General features: G+C 40.2%; 1 protein-coding gene across 2 annotated transcripts in view; it reads right to left on the bottom strand.

Moving 5' to 3' along the window:
* The window catches only part of ALDH7A1 (aldehyde dehydrogenase 7 family member A1), a 33,490-nt gene extending 19,926 nt beyond the window's left edge, over nt 1–13,564 (bottom strand). For both annotated transcript variants that reach the window (XM_039848587.1, XM_039848586.1), the window contains exons 1-7: nt 13,345–13,564; nt 11,988–12,041; nt 11,354–11,419; nt 6,572–6,652; nt 6,141–6,264; nt 3,688–3,820; nt 1,932–1,976 (exon numbers count right to left, since the gene is read on the bottom strand). In XM_039848587.1, the coding sequence (XP_039704521.1) occupies nt 1,932–1,976; nt 3,688–3,820; nt 6,141–6,264; nt 6,572–6,652; nt 11,354–11,419; nt 11,988–12,041; nt 13,345–13,536 (695 nt within the window). In that variant the 5' untranslated portion in view covers nt 13,537–13,564. The remainder of the gene's footprint in view (nt 1–1,931; nt 1,977–3,687; nt 3,821–6,140; nt 6,265–6,571; nt 6,653–11,353; nt 11,420–11,987; nt 12,042–13,344) is intronic.
* Between the last annotated feature and the right edge of the window lie 568 nt (nt 13,565–14,132).

Below are 14,132 nucleotides of genomic sequence, written 5' to 3' on the forward strand. Positions count from 1 at the left end.
TGTGTTAAGTAAATTCTCCAAGTGTCCCCAAAAATGTCCTTTATAGCAGTTTTTTTCCCCCCTAACTGAAGATCATGTACTGCAGTAGTCATGTCTGAGACCAGGTGTCAGGTCGCATAGTTCCTTCCAGGAACTTGTGGTATACACACCCTGTCTACACAAGTGGGCTGACGGCTCCTGAAAGGTAGGGACTTTGCTTTGTACCTGTAGGTAAAGGTTAACAAAACCCTTTTGCCCTAATGTGAGAGAATCTGAACTTAAGTTAACTCTTTAGTTTTGTTCCCCAGGTTACCTGATAAATATCAATGTCAGCAATGCCACATAGACAATGTGGCTTATGATAAAAATGACTCCTGACTGGTCAACTGCATCTGGACTGGGATAACTACCCAAGAGCTAGAAACAGGAACCTCATACTTTTTGGCCTTCCCTGAGTGCAGTGGCTCCTGTAACTGCGTGTCCCTTGTGGGTAGCTAGAAGCTCTACCTATAAAATTGTTACAAGACATTTTGGCTCCCGTGGAGCATTAGGCTTTTCAGCCAGGGCGACCTCCACACTGTGCACTATAGATCTTATCTCCTCAGCCCTACAGACACAGATCGAAGAGGAATGCCTGAAGCTATCCTCCTGGCAAACTATGTCCTTGTCCTCTGTCCTTCTGAATAGACAGAGGTATGATATGTGGCCTGTGGTCCTCTTATGAGGCTGAAGAATCAGCTGAATTTAAGAACTCCCAGTAGATACGGCAGCACCCTTGTTTAATCCTGGCAAAATTTAGCATTATTTGACTTGTCTTCCATTACAAAATCTTATAATATTCTCAATTATCTAAAATATCAACCATGTTCCTCTATGAACATTTCAAACCCTTCAAACTGTTTAAAGTCATATAAAACAGCTCAAAGCAACAATAACTTTGATATTGAAATTAATAGCAAAATTAATAGTATTTAAATCAATCACTTAACAATTGGTAAGCCAATTTACTATGACCACATTAATTGTTGTTGTTGTTTTTTTTAATTTTAAGAAAGTTGCCTGGGGAATCATCATTTTTATATGTTTTATATATCAGAGTTCTATGTAATATTTAATTCGAACACGTCAGCTTGAAGGAGATATTTTCCTCAATATCATGTATTCCTTTCAAGTAAATACTAAAGAACATTATTCTATTTTTCAGCCCGTCTTTCAATTCCTAAACCAGTGTCCCTAAATGACCTGACATTAAGGACCCTCTTACATATAGACTCCACCACATGCTCTCTACCAACACTTAAATGAGAATACAAATGACGCGACCAGCAGAGCACGAAGGATGCATCACTGCCCTGCATGGGGACACATTCTCTTGCATACATTCTCTAAATTCTAGAACGATACATTAGTAACACTGACTTTATGACAAAATCAGTGTTGTCAAGTTTTCAAATGAGTAAATAAAAATCAATAAAAAGATAAAATACATTTTAGATAACGTGAGAAGAATCTGTGGATTAGTATAGTAACCATTTCTTTCTGTTTTCCTAACAGTCTATTAAACAAAAGCAATAAAAATATTAACTAGGTAGAAATCAAAACCATTCATTCATACATTGAATAAAGTTATAAAGTATAGCCCCTAAAGTGCAAGAAAATTTCCTCTCCATTGGATTTGTTTTTATTTTCAAGTGATAAAAATGTTTAAAAGAGTTCAATTTCAATATTTATATCAATATCTGGCATGTTTCCAATGAGTTAAACAATATGACTCTAAAAGAGCTCTGTAAACTGCAAAACAAAATAATATTACTACACAGTACACCCAGCAGAGAAATTATCCAAATCTTACACTTAAATATGACACTTTTACATTGGATTAAAAATTCAGTACTAATCACCCTTTAGAGATTTATTCCATACCCAGGAAAAAGAAAGCCACACATACTTACTTTGTGACAGCAACACTAATGAGAGAAGTTGTTGGAGCTCCTTTCCTTGAGAGAGTAAAAAAAAAAAAACCAACTTAATTTGGTGGATCTCATAAATACCTTTTAATATCAAGCAGAAGCAAACATCTTTATGAGAAAAACTTCTAATTAGACAACAGATCCTAGTAACTGAAATAGGAATCTATGCTTCAGCTTGGTGTCTCTGGGACCTAACAGACTACAAAACTTTCTTGAATATAAAAATGGCAAAAAGCAATTTTGAACCTGCTTGCTGCACTGATAGGAACTGTTACATTAATCTCCGCCAATTGTGGGAACTGAGTGAAACGGAAGTCAACATGAACTTTTGCTGGAAGGCTCAGAGAGCTGAGGAAAACTATATAGCTAGACTTTTTGGATCAGAATGCAGAAAGTATGGGTCCCTTTAGCAAGTGCCAAATCACTAACCTTCCCAACTCTGCCTTGCTTTTGTAGATGGTCGTAGCGGATACTCGATAGAAGACATTAAGATCTGCACATAATTAGTGGGACAGATGCACAATGGGCAAAGACAACTCTTCTGGCTTTCCTGATCTAACTTCTTCCACTGAACAGGAAAACTAAAAATGAGCAAGTGCTTTGTCATCTCTAAGATGCTTGCATTTTCCTGGCAACTTCTACTAGCAAATATTTTATAAAGACATAAAATTTAATGCACCAATGAGAACATAGGCCAAGTGCCTCTGAATCACTTGGGAATTCACTCTCAAATTTTTATTAATGAAAAAAAAAAAAGAGTCAAACTTTAAAAAGAAAGTTGTGACTTATCAAACGTTTTTTTCCCCCTCCTACTTGTTTACTTAGTTTTCTGTTTGAGGAGAATAGTACAACACAGAATATATCTGGTCTTTGTCCCCAGTTTCTGGCACAAAGCATCAAAACCCCCTGGAATTTCCTGAGTGACAGAAGTGTCTTTATTATGCAATGAGGTGACTTTTGGATGCCTCTAGGTAGCTTCAGGATAGGAGGTGGTCACTGGTCCCCAGAAGACCAACCAAGGGGAGGGAAAAAGGGATGAAAATTGAATTCAATCACATGTCCAACAATGTAATCAACTGTCCCTGTGCAATAAAGCCCCAATAAAAACTCTGGACCCCACAAGGCTCAGAGAGGCCTCCTGGCTGGGAGGCTGACAATCCCCAACTTCATCAGGAGAGGGCATGGAAGCTCTGTGTCCAGGCCGGCCTTTCCAGACCCTGCTGTATTACGTATCCCATAAAACTGTAAGCATTAAGTATTGTGCTTTCTTGAATTCTGTGGGTCATTCTAATGAATTCTTGAAACCAAGGTTCATTGAAATCTCCAAATTTGTAGATGGATGGTCATAACAACAGATATCCTGGGGAACTGGGGACAGTTGCAGCTTACATTTAAAGTGAGGATAGTCTTGTGGAGGACTGAGCCCTTAAACCTGTGGAGGCTGACACTAAGCCCAGGAAGTTAGTGTTGGAATTTAATCACAGTCTACCCATTTGGGGTGGAAACAACTGGAAGGACAAGGTTATGCCAAAAAAAATTAAGTCAAAAAAAATTGTACCAATGGTAAATAAAATACATAATAATTAAGTCAGCATTTCACAACTCGCAGATGTGAATTGTTAACAGAAAGAGTAGGGTAATAAAAAACATTTCAATACTGTTAAAATACTTTTTGTAGTACATGAACATGGTGACTTTTATCATCTAACTACTGAATAAGAAAGTGAGCGGGTCTTACCAAAGGCAGACATTGCCACAGATCATGGCGATGGCATTGTTCCAGCCATACACAGCCACAGGGAAGTTGAACGCAGTGATGATTCCAACCAGACCTACAGGATTCCACTGCTCAATGAGAGCATGGCCAGGTCCTGAGGACAGGAGAAGGCGAGGAACATGCTTTAGTGCGTTCATTTACTGCACGTCCAGTTAAGAACAAAGTCTGAAATCTTTCATGTGCAAAACAAAGGTGCACAGAACCAAGCAGGGATTCCAGATGCCTTATAGCAGATCACTTTACATAGCAGCAGGATATTGGCACATTAATTAGCATACAACAAAAGCTGTTACTACTCCAGACCCTATAAAACATAATGATAAGACACTTTGCCTCTGATCCTCATAGCAACTCTGATTATTTTAATCAAAGGTGGCCAGAGCACTGAAGAACCAAAGCCAGGAGTGATGGCTCACAAACCCTGGTAAAAACCACAGACCAACTGGAAGGGCAGTGCTCTCAGCCATCCATCTTTCTGGCCACGCTCACACTGCTAGCTAGGAACAGGGAACCCACCAGCTGCTGCACCCGACTGCCAGGCCCTCTTTCAGTCTGGGCATCCTAAATCTCCCTGTGGAGATGATGTGCTGGCACAGCCTCTTCCTGGCAGGACTTCTCTCCTCCTCTCCTGCCCTCCCTTCTTCATCCTTCTCCCCAGAGAGGCCAGTGAAGCTCTGATAATATCACTCCCTTGCTTAAAACCCTCTGTCGTCTGGATCACCACTGCAGCTGCCCTCCATAAAGTCCAAACAGGAAAAGTACCTTCCTACCTCCTCTCAACCTCAGCCTGTGCCCTCCAGCAATGCTAAAGTAATACTGTTCCCCAAAGGAGCCACGTTCTCCCATCTTAAGCTTTCGCTTTTTTTCCTCCCTTTTTAAAAGGACCCCTGGCCCAGCACTCCACCCCCCTCTTCCTTGAGGCCTTACCGTGTTCTACTATAATTTTCCCTTTACTCATCTCCCACTTTCCTCCCACTCTTCAATGTAAGGAATCTATAAGCTTAAAAATTTCTTGAGGACAAAGACTATCCCTTATTGATCAAATTTCACCAATTAGATCACCTGGCACCTGGTAGGCACTCGATAAGCGTTAATTACATTAAAGAGGTCAAAGTTACCCCAAAAGCCTCTGCACAGATGAATAGTCTACTCTTTAAAAATTATATATTTTCATTTCTGATATAAATGTAACATAATTCCCATGATGGAAATTTTGAAAAATACTGAATAATGGAAGAAAGACAATAAAAATCATCAATAATCCTGCCACCCTGGGATGACTGCTACCACTCTGGCAGACTTCTGCCCCTTGCATTTTCAATGTACCCGCACAGCTGCCTGTTTTGCTCTATTAAAACTGCAAATGTTCCAAATCACATAAGCCCTTATCCTCATCACTGAAACCTCCTCACAGGACAAGGATAGTTCTTGCAGCATAGTGTAACAGCAGAAGACTGAAAACACCTTAAACATCCATCATTTGGGAACTGGTTAAATAAATTATGTATAGTATCTTTACAGTGAATAGACAGCCATTAAAAAAAGATGAAGGAAGCACTTCAATGTAATAATATAAAACAATTTCTAAGACCCATGAAGTACGAAAAAGTATAGAACAGAATGTATAGTTTGCTAATGTTTGTGTTCCAAAAAGACATATATTTGCCTGTTAAGTGAATAAAAGTTCTAAAAATATATACAAGAAACCAGAAACATGGGCTACTAACATGGGATACTACGGAGTATCCAGGGGGGTAGGAGGGAGAATTTTCATCTTTTGTGCTTTTATTTCTTTCTAATTCTGTGATATGAATATATGTCACCTCTTTAAAAAATAACATTAAAATAATTTTAAAATAAGTAAATACAATCATCCCATAAAAATGTGGAGATGAGGAAGGAAAAATCTATAAACAGGATTTTTTATTACTTGTTAACAGACTGCCAAAATTACCTCAACCTGTCTTATGATTTGGCACTTAGGTCACTTATAACGTTTCCTATTGATACCACAATGGACATCTTTACACATAAACCTTTGTCACATTTCAGATTATTTACTTAAATTAGATTTCTGAAACCGGTATTAAATGTAAGGCTCTTTGGATTATTTCCAAATTGTTTTCCAAATGGACTGGCAATTCACATTGCCACATGTCCCTATAAAAGAGTGTCTGCCTCTTGACCTTGTCAACACTTTCTTTTGAGTTTTATCTCAAAAAATAAAAAAAATTTGATCTGCTATTTTCACCTGTTTTAATTTGCACGTCTGAGTAGAAAGAGTAAGGATGTGTTCATACATTTATATGCCACTTACCATTCCTCTTTTGCAACCTGTTCACAGCCAAGGCATTCTATTTGAATCTCTGCATCAAGAGTACAAAACTCTTAGCTTAAGTGACTTCACTGCTTACTTTCAGAAGGCAGAATGGGTCCCCCGATCATCCGTGATAAGCCAACAGCATAATCACAAATATCCACATACTCTTGAACTTCTCCCACACCTTCCACTAAGATTTTTCCCATCTCCAAAGACACCTAAAAATACAAAAAGCCAAGCACCTTTTTTTCCAATAGAATTCACGTTTTAAACATTAAATTAACAGGGAGGGAAATGCAAAACATATTTTCCATGAAGGTAATAAACTTCAGAAAGTCTGTTCTTATTTTTCTGAAGACTTTTAAAACCCAAGAATAGTCTTCACTTTTTTCCTGTTCATCTTCCAAAGAAAAGACTTTTGAAATGTATAAACTGCTTGTCTTCAAAATCATAATCTCATAAAGAAATGTGTAATGGCCTAATTACCTTACAAGGTATTATATTTTTACTACAGAAATACTTTACCAAGCTTCCCAGTACTTGGATCTTCTCCCGCAAGGCATCACCAATCTGTCTCACTACTTCTCCTCGCTTTGGAGCAGGAATCTAAGAAAGGAATGGAATTTTAATGTCGATTCGAAGTGGAAACCTGTGTGTTATCTAAGAACACAATATTAGATAAATGTGCTGTGAGAGAGCAAAGCACAAGTACATCAAAGATGACTTTTTGATCACCTCAAGACTGTGATATGGCAGGCCCTCAAACCAATGCCAGAGACCCAGAAAACAGCCAGATGACAGGTTCACAGAACAAGGGACTATGCCAACTACAGAAAAAAATTCAGAGATTGAACAAAACCTTTTGGGGTGACTCCAGAGAGCTTAAAATACTTTACCTATAGGCTTTTGTGGTTCCTAGAGATGATTTTTGATGGCTCAAACTGGCTGTGTGCCCACACTCTTGACTTAGCTTCCCCTCCCCCTTCCCTCACACGCAGGGTCATCACACACTGCTCGTACTCCCCCAGAGCTTGGCTGTGATCTCAGGGCACTTCTTTGCTCTCTGTCCCTCCCAAATATGTCACCACGTCTTAGGACAGCTTTCCTGGAAGGTAACTCAGCAACTTGTTACCATTTTAAATGTTCCTACCCTTTGACTAGGCAATTCTATTTCTGGAAATTGAACATATACAGAAGTGTGCAAAAGTATAGGTACAACAAATTCATTGCAGTGCTTTTCCTAGTAGAGAAAAACAGAAACTACCTAAACATCCACCAGCACATAATTTGTTAACTATGGAACAGTCCTAAAATGGGATACTTCACTCTCTAAAAAAATGAGGTAGCTCTATAGGGAAATGTTTAAGAGTTATAACAGGATAATGGAAAATAGCAAAAGAATGCATACAATAAATAAACTTTTGCTTAAACTTGAAGGAATGTACAATGAGATGTTCATAGTGGTGATTTCTGGGGAATGGAATCATAACAAATTTTCATTCTCCACATTTTATGTCGGCAACATTTGCCATTTCTACAATACAGGTACTCTTTTGGAAACAGGAAACAAAAATTATAATGTTGAATGAATCAGTGCAGATGCTATACATTTCCTAGCATATGAAACAGGTTTAATTATGTTTTAACTGAATTTAGCCCACATATTTATAAGTTTAGCAAACTGGCTAATTTCAACTCAGAAAAGCCAATACACATGGCCTTTAACCTCCCATTCTGTACATATTTTATTTAATCAGTCTTCCAACCAATAATTATTGCACATTTTCTATGTGCCAAATATTGTGCAAATCCCCGAGAAATCTAGGGAAACAAGACAGCTCATTCATTCGCACTATAGGTGACAGTCCAGTGGGAGTGGTAAGAAACAGGCGCTTACAATCCTCATGATGGAGGAGCTACACTACAACCAGAGAACCAATGAGTATTAATTTAGAATTACTTGGGAGTAAGGGAGTAGGGAGGAAGGGGACTTTTTAAAGAATGTGAGAGCTTTACTTTAAAAAAAAAAAAAAGCAAGTAATGAAGAGTTGAGACCAAAGACCTAAAGCATGATTGGTGTTGCCCAGGAGAAGAAATAAAGTAGAAGAAAATTATGGGGGACAGGGAACACAGCATATGCAAAGGCCAAAAGGTGAAAAAGCATATGGGGGTTTTGTAAAGAGTTCAAAGAAGGAGGAGAGGAATGTAGGGGACACACTACTAATGGCTGTGTAAAGAATTCGAAAAACAGTGGGGAAATTAGTAAGAGGGTTTTAAAGTGGGGCGGGGGTGGGGAGGTCACAGTGCATTTTAAAATGACTCTAGTTGTGAAAATGAATTGGAGGGACACAAGACTCAGGAGGGAAGACCATTAGGCCAGACCAGAGATGGTTGCTGTCTGAACTACAAAAGAGAAATGTCATTTAAGATGTCATTTAAGACTTGATAATTAAAAATTGGTAACTGATTGATTCTCAACCCTGGCTATACATTAGAATCCACCCAAGGACCTTTAAGACTAGATTCCATCCCAGAACACTCAAATCTGGCACTTTTTTCCAGCTTCCCAGATGATTTGCAGGAATAGAAAGAATTGAGACTGCCAGAATTAAGTTTGGGGAGAGGGAATGGAGAAGGGAGTAGGAAACAAGGAAGACAGCCCCATTTCCTGGTGAGCTTGATCAGTCCTAGTGACAGGGCATCAGGAACCTCAGACCATTCCGAGGTGGGCAACACGAGTCCTTGTCTCTGCATATTTCCCCTGTGAAGTCACATTCAGAATGAGCATCAAAGACAGACACGTGGCGAGAACTACGAGCATGGAGGGGAATATTAGCTGAGTCTCTGAGGAAATAATATGATGATATTCATGTTAGGAGCTACCAGGTGTCTTGCATTCTTTTATTCAGTTAGAGATGACCCATTGACATTTCCCTATTCTCAACAGAGAAAGAAGGGACTCTGGGTCTCCCTCACCAGAGACAAAGAGGAAAAATGAGGAAGGATAGGAGATGCAGAGGGGCAGAAACAGGTAGCTTCTGGGCTGAAGCTGGTTCATGAAAGAAAGCAGCAGACTAGGTTCTCTGTGGTTAGTTTTAGTTAAGAGAAAGAAATCAGTTTTTATAAACTAGCTTTCCATATTTTTATCCGTATTCCTTTTCCCTTAGAGGAGTGCTCCCTTTGAAAAATTCCAGGCTTAACTAAATGAACTAATTGAAACAGTGGTTTGTCCTCACACGGGCAAAGCCAGCCAAAAAGATCATGGCCAACTAGGGGCTCCACATGAGTGAGGACCCAAGAGGGAACAGACCAGGAGGAGATCAAGCTCTGGTACATTCTTACTTGAGGCCCCAGCAGCCTCTAACCCAGCAATCTCCAACCTTTCTTGCACCAGGGACCAGTGCTCTCATGAGAATCTAATGCCTGATGATCTGAGGTGGAGCTGAGGCAGTGATGCTAGCGCTGGTGAGCAGCTGCAAATACAAATGAAGCTTTGCTCGCCACAAATGGTTACGGTCCAGGGCCCGGGTGTTGGGACCCCTGCTCTAAGTCACTGCCCCCATTGGCAGGTGTCCCGGAGGCACAGTTATGAAAGGCTCTGCCTCTTTCCTAAACTTTGAACTCAATTGCTTAACTCGAATTCTAACAAGTAAAATCCCTAACTGACTCTACTATCACCCAAGAAAGCAATCTGTTAGCAGCACCCACTCTCCTGGGAAGTCTAAAAGTGTGAGAATGTGAGGTGCAGAATCTGGCACTGTGGAGTAAGAGCAGATCACAGAATAAGATCCTGAATGCAAAAACAACAACAATTACAACAACAAAATACAGCACAATATTTAAGAAAGACACAACAATGTCAGCTGCCACCACCCCCTCTCCTTCCCCTGCCAGGCCAAAGCAAAGACAGATTTAAAGTCCAGGTCACAAAAAGAAAAGACCCTGAATTTACAGTCTTCTCAAACATGATTATATACACATAAATGTTTCTGGTCAAATGTTTCACTGGCATTCAAAACAGGGTATGCAAAGAATAAATCCTAATATAAATGATGGACTATATATTTAATAATAATGTACCAATATTGGCTCGCAGATTATAACAAATGTATCACACTAATGCAACATGTTAATAATAAGAGAAACTCACGAAGAGTGAGGGGGAGGGTATCTCTGGTGAGGTATGTGAGGGAATCTCTGTACTTCCTGCTCATCTTTCTGTTGAGGGGGCTCAGAACAAGTCACTCCAGAATGTGCCACTTTGACATACGCATTACTTTATGCTAAAGGCACTCAAGACCCATCAAATTCAGAAAACCTGGAAAAGCTTTTTACCTCCCCTTAACTTCCTAGAAGAACTTAGTTAAAAAGGGGGCCTGTATCAGAAAGACAGCTATTATTAGAGATAACTTTTTATATGTGAAAGACTGATCTGCAGGGGGAGGCATACATTTGCTTATCAAACATTTGTTCTTCTCACCTACCTGTGAATGGCCTTTCTCTCGTTTAAAGCCCCAGACCCCTATCCATTTCCTTCACTCAGGGTGCTTTATAAGCATCAGTTGCCTGGCTGCCTTTGGGTCTCATATCTTCGGGGGTCGGGGGAGGGCATTATGTACAAAATTAAAATTTGTTTTTCTGTTTATCTGTCTTATGTCAATTTAATGATTAGACCAACCACAGAACCTAGAATGGAAGAAGGGAATTTTTTTCTTCCTATACACTGTAAAACTAAAACTGCTCTAAAAATTTTTTTTTAAAAAAATGGAGTACAGGAAAACGATGATTTTTAAATATTATACAGTAACTTTAGGCTGGTACATAATGCAATCACAGGTCAAAATTTACACATAACATGCGTATGTGTATGTATATATAATAATCACAACTATGAAATTAGCACATAAAAGACTGGAAGGAAATGCACCAAAACATAACTCTAATAACCATTCTGTACTGAAGAGAAAGTAAGGGGATTAAATTTGATTATGTTATTTACTGCATCATCCAATTTTTTTAAGCAGGGAATATGTATTATTTTTATGATCAGAAAGAAAATGATAAAAGTTATTTTCAAAACATTAAATCCAATTACACTTCTTTGGACACTACCCTCTCTACCCAGGTAGGGTGAACTTTACTTAAGCACACTGTTTACTTTTGGAAGTGATATTTTCCTGCTCAAAGATATTTTTGATTGTGTGCAACAGAACACTGAGCCTAACTTATGGTCAGAATTAGAGGAAAGATGTTACTTGTGCTTCACACAGAGGCAGTCTCTTAGCAAACAACAAAGCTCATACTTACTTCTGCCCAGATTCTCCACGCTTCTCTTGCTTTCTTTACAGATTCCTCATAGTCAGCCACACTGGCCTAAATGAGGAATGAGGGGGAGACAAAGGAAAAGGGAAGTGATGATCTCCTTGTAAGAACACAGGTTTTTGGGAAAGAATTCGAAAATCTCTGGGTGACCCCTAAGATTGTGGTTTAGAATGATTTTCACAGCCTACTCTTCCAAAACCTCACTAACATCAGTAAGACAAGGTAGAATCTAGCTGTGTGTTTTTTTTTAATCTTGTTTCTCTATGCAAGGTCTATTAAACTCATCTGGGAACAACGCCTGAGATGTATTAGAATTTCAGAACTGTGGGCTCCAACTCAGAATTAAGAGGTCAGAATCTTCATTCTAATGAAGTCCCCAGGTGCTTCAGAAGTATGGCCTTAAAGGGATCCCCTCTCCCTAGTCCTCTCTACGGTTTACTTTTTCTAGGGCACACACACTCCTACCCAAAGAGTGGACAGTCTCTCCCATTCTTAAATGTCAATGAAAAAGAAATACATTATTTTTTGACTTTGTAATTTTGTATAACTCTTGATCACTCCCACAAACTCCCTGTGGGCAGCTTGCATTAAACAAAACAAACAAAAAAAAAACACTTACCTGTCGGACTCTTGCTATTGGCTCATTGTTAGCAGGACAATAGGTAGTGATAACCTTAAAACAAAAAGATGACCACCATATGTAATCCCTTCCAAACAGGGGAACAGATCAAATAAGGGGAGAAAAAAGGGAGGAAGGAAAAAATAAGAGACTAAGCATATCCAAACTCAGAATCTTTAACTTCTGTTACAAATAAGCCACTCTACAGAGCTGTCTTTCATTTTTGACCTAAACATTCAGAACTACTTTTCTGCAAAACCTACCCTTGCCATCTAAGTGTTAGGTACATAAACAAAAGCCTCAATGTAACCCGTTATTTTGTCTCTTTTTCCATTAACAACACGCCAAACTCGAGTTTTACTTATTTCCTCTCTCTCTTACTCTGCCCACCCTCTGTTCAGAAGGTGAAATAGCCAAGGCCAGACAACTATGGGAAAGGCCTGTATATCACACAAATTGGAGAGATCACCTAGAAAGAAAAAAATCAAAGCATAGTTTAAAAGGGGAGCGAGGCGCTTCAGGAGAGGGTATTTTATCCATAAACTTAATTAGAGATTCCGTATAGGAAAAACAGGAAACTACCGATGGGGGACACGAGGGGGTGGGGTGGGGCGGCCAAAGTCACCTGCGTCTCCTGCAGTCACAGATAACCAAAAGGAAGATGTTTCCACCGACAAAGCAGATTCATTGTATAACATGCAACAAAATTTCTTGCATGTTATGTAACATTTTCTTATAAAAGCTTTCTTTTGTATGTGGCTCTCAAAATATCTAAGCGATAATTTCCTTCTCTTTCCATCGTATTCTAGAACGTTTTATTGAGATATAACTGGGTGCCAGGCACGGTGTTAGGTTCAAGAAATGGAGAAATGCGGAAAAGCCTGTCCTCAAGGGAACTCAGAGCCCAACAAAAACAACAGAATTTCAGCCAAGTCCGAGCTTGCAAACGCCAAAGACTTTCAGAAAATAGGAACATAAAACTATACAATAAAATATTATCTGCGGGGCATGTCACATCTGAGGAGCCACAGTCAAACACGAAATTAAGATAATTTACATCTTTAAGCGTGTGGCATTTCTCACTACAGATAACAGAACTCTGCCCTAAGGTTTTAAGTATGCGTGAGTTAACCTCAACCAGCTCCAAAACGACATCGACTCTCTATAGTACACAAGGCCCTAAAATCTAAGAGTATTGTTAAGGCACCTTACGTGGGGAAACTTTTACTGTGGAGCTTTCAAACTTCCCATCTAGTATAACCGCCTACGGCGGCAGCGGGGAGTCTGGTTGAGCAAAGCCCGCCGGGCCCCCCGGAGAGAACTGAGGCTGCAAAGATTTCCTAGGACGCCCGCATACCTCTCCCCGGCCTCCCCAGCTTCCATTATACACGCCCTCGTTCTCCTCGCGGAGCCCCAGCTCCTTCAGCCAGGAATACTGGGGCTGATTGATGAGTAGAGTGGACATGAAGGCGGCAGGCCTGTCCCAAGGTCCTGAGAGCTTGCTGCCTCTTGCACGGTGCACACAGAACCGAAAGAGTGCGCGCCACATACTGAACCCGGGAGGCGCAACGCGCGTGCGGCCCGAGGAGCGGCTGAAATAGAGCCCCGCCCCCCGCCCGGGAGAGCCTATTGGGCAGGCCCGGTCCCGCCCCCGGGACACGCCTCCGCCACCTCAAGGCCAGCCTTAGTCTTCCCGAGGAGCCCCGAGCTTAACTGCGGCCTGGAACCATGGGGTTGCCGCACGGAGGAAGAGAGAGGGCTACTGCCATCTGGTGAAAGACGCCGGAACCTCGACGCCAGCTAGAAATTCTTTAAGCAAAATATTAGCTCTTAGTAAAGTAGGTTAGAGCAGGGCTTCTCACGCTGTAATGTGTATGTAATCACCTGGCAATCATGTCAAATGAACATTCTAATTAGATGGGTCTGGGCTGGGGTCTGAGAGTGGGCATTTCTAACCAGCTCCCAAGTGATGGCGATGCTGTTCTGTGGAATAGCCAAAGGAGGGGGTGTTTTGGTGGAGGAAAGGAGGTTGTTTGTTTTCACTGCTTTGTTAAGTTACAAATTAGAGTTTTCTAATTAATGAAAAATGTTAAATTATGGTACTTCCTTCTAAATATCCTGCCTGGGTATAGTCTTACTTTTGAA

Source organism: Pteropus medius, unplaced genomic scaffold (genome assembly GCF_902729225.1).
Source record: "Pteropus medius unplaced genomic scaffold, Ma_sr-lr_union100, whole genome shotgun sequence".
In the NCBI taxonomy this organism is placed as follows: Eukaryota; Metazoa; Chordata; class Mammalia; order Chiroptera; family Pteropodidae; genus Pteropus; species Pteropus medius.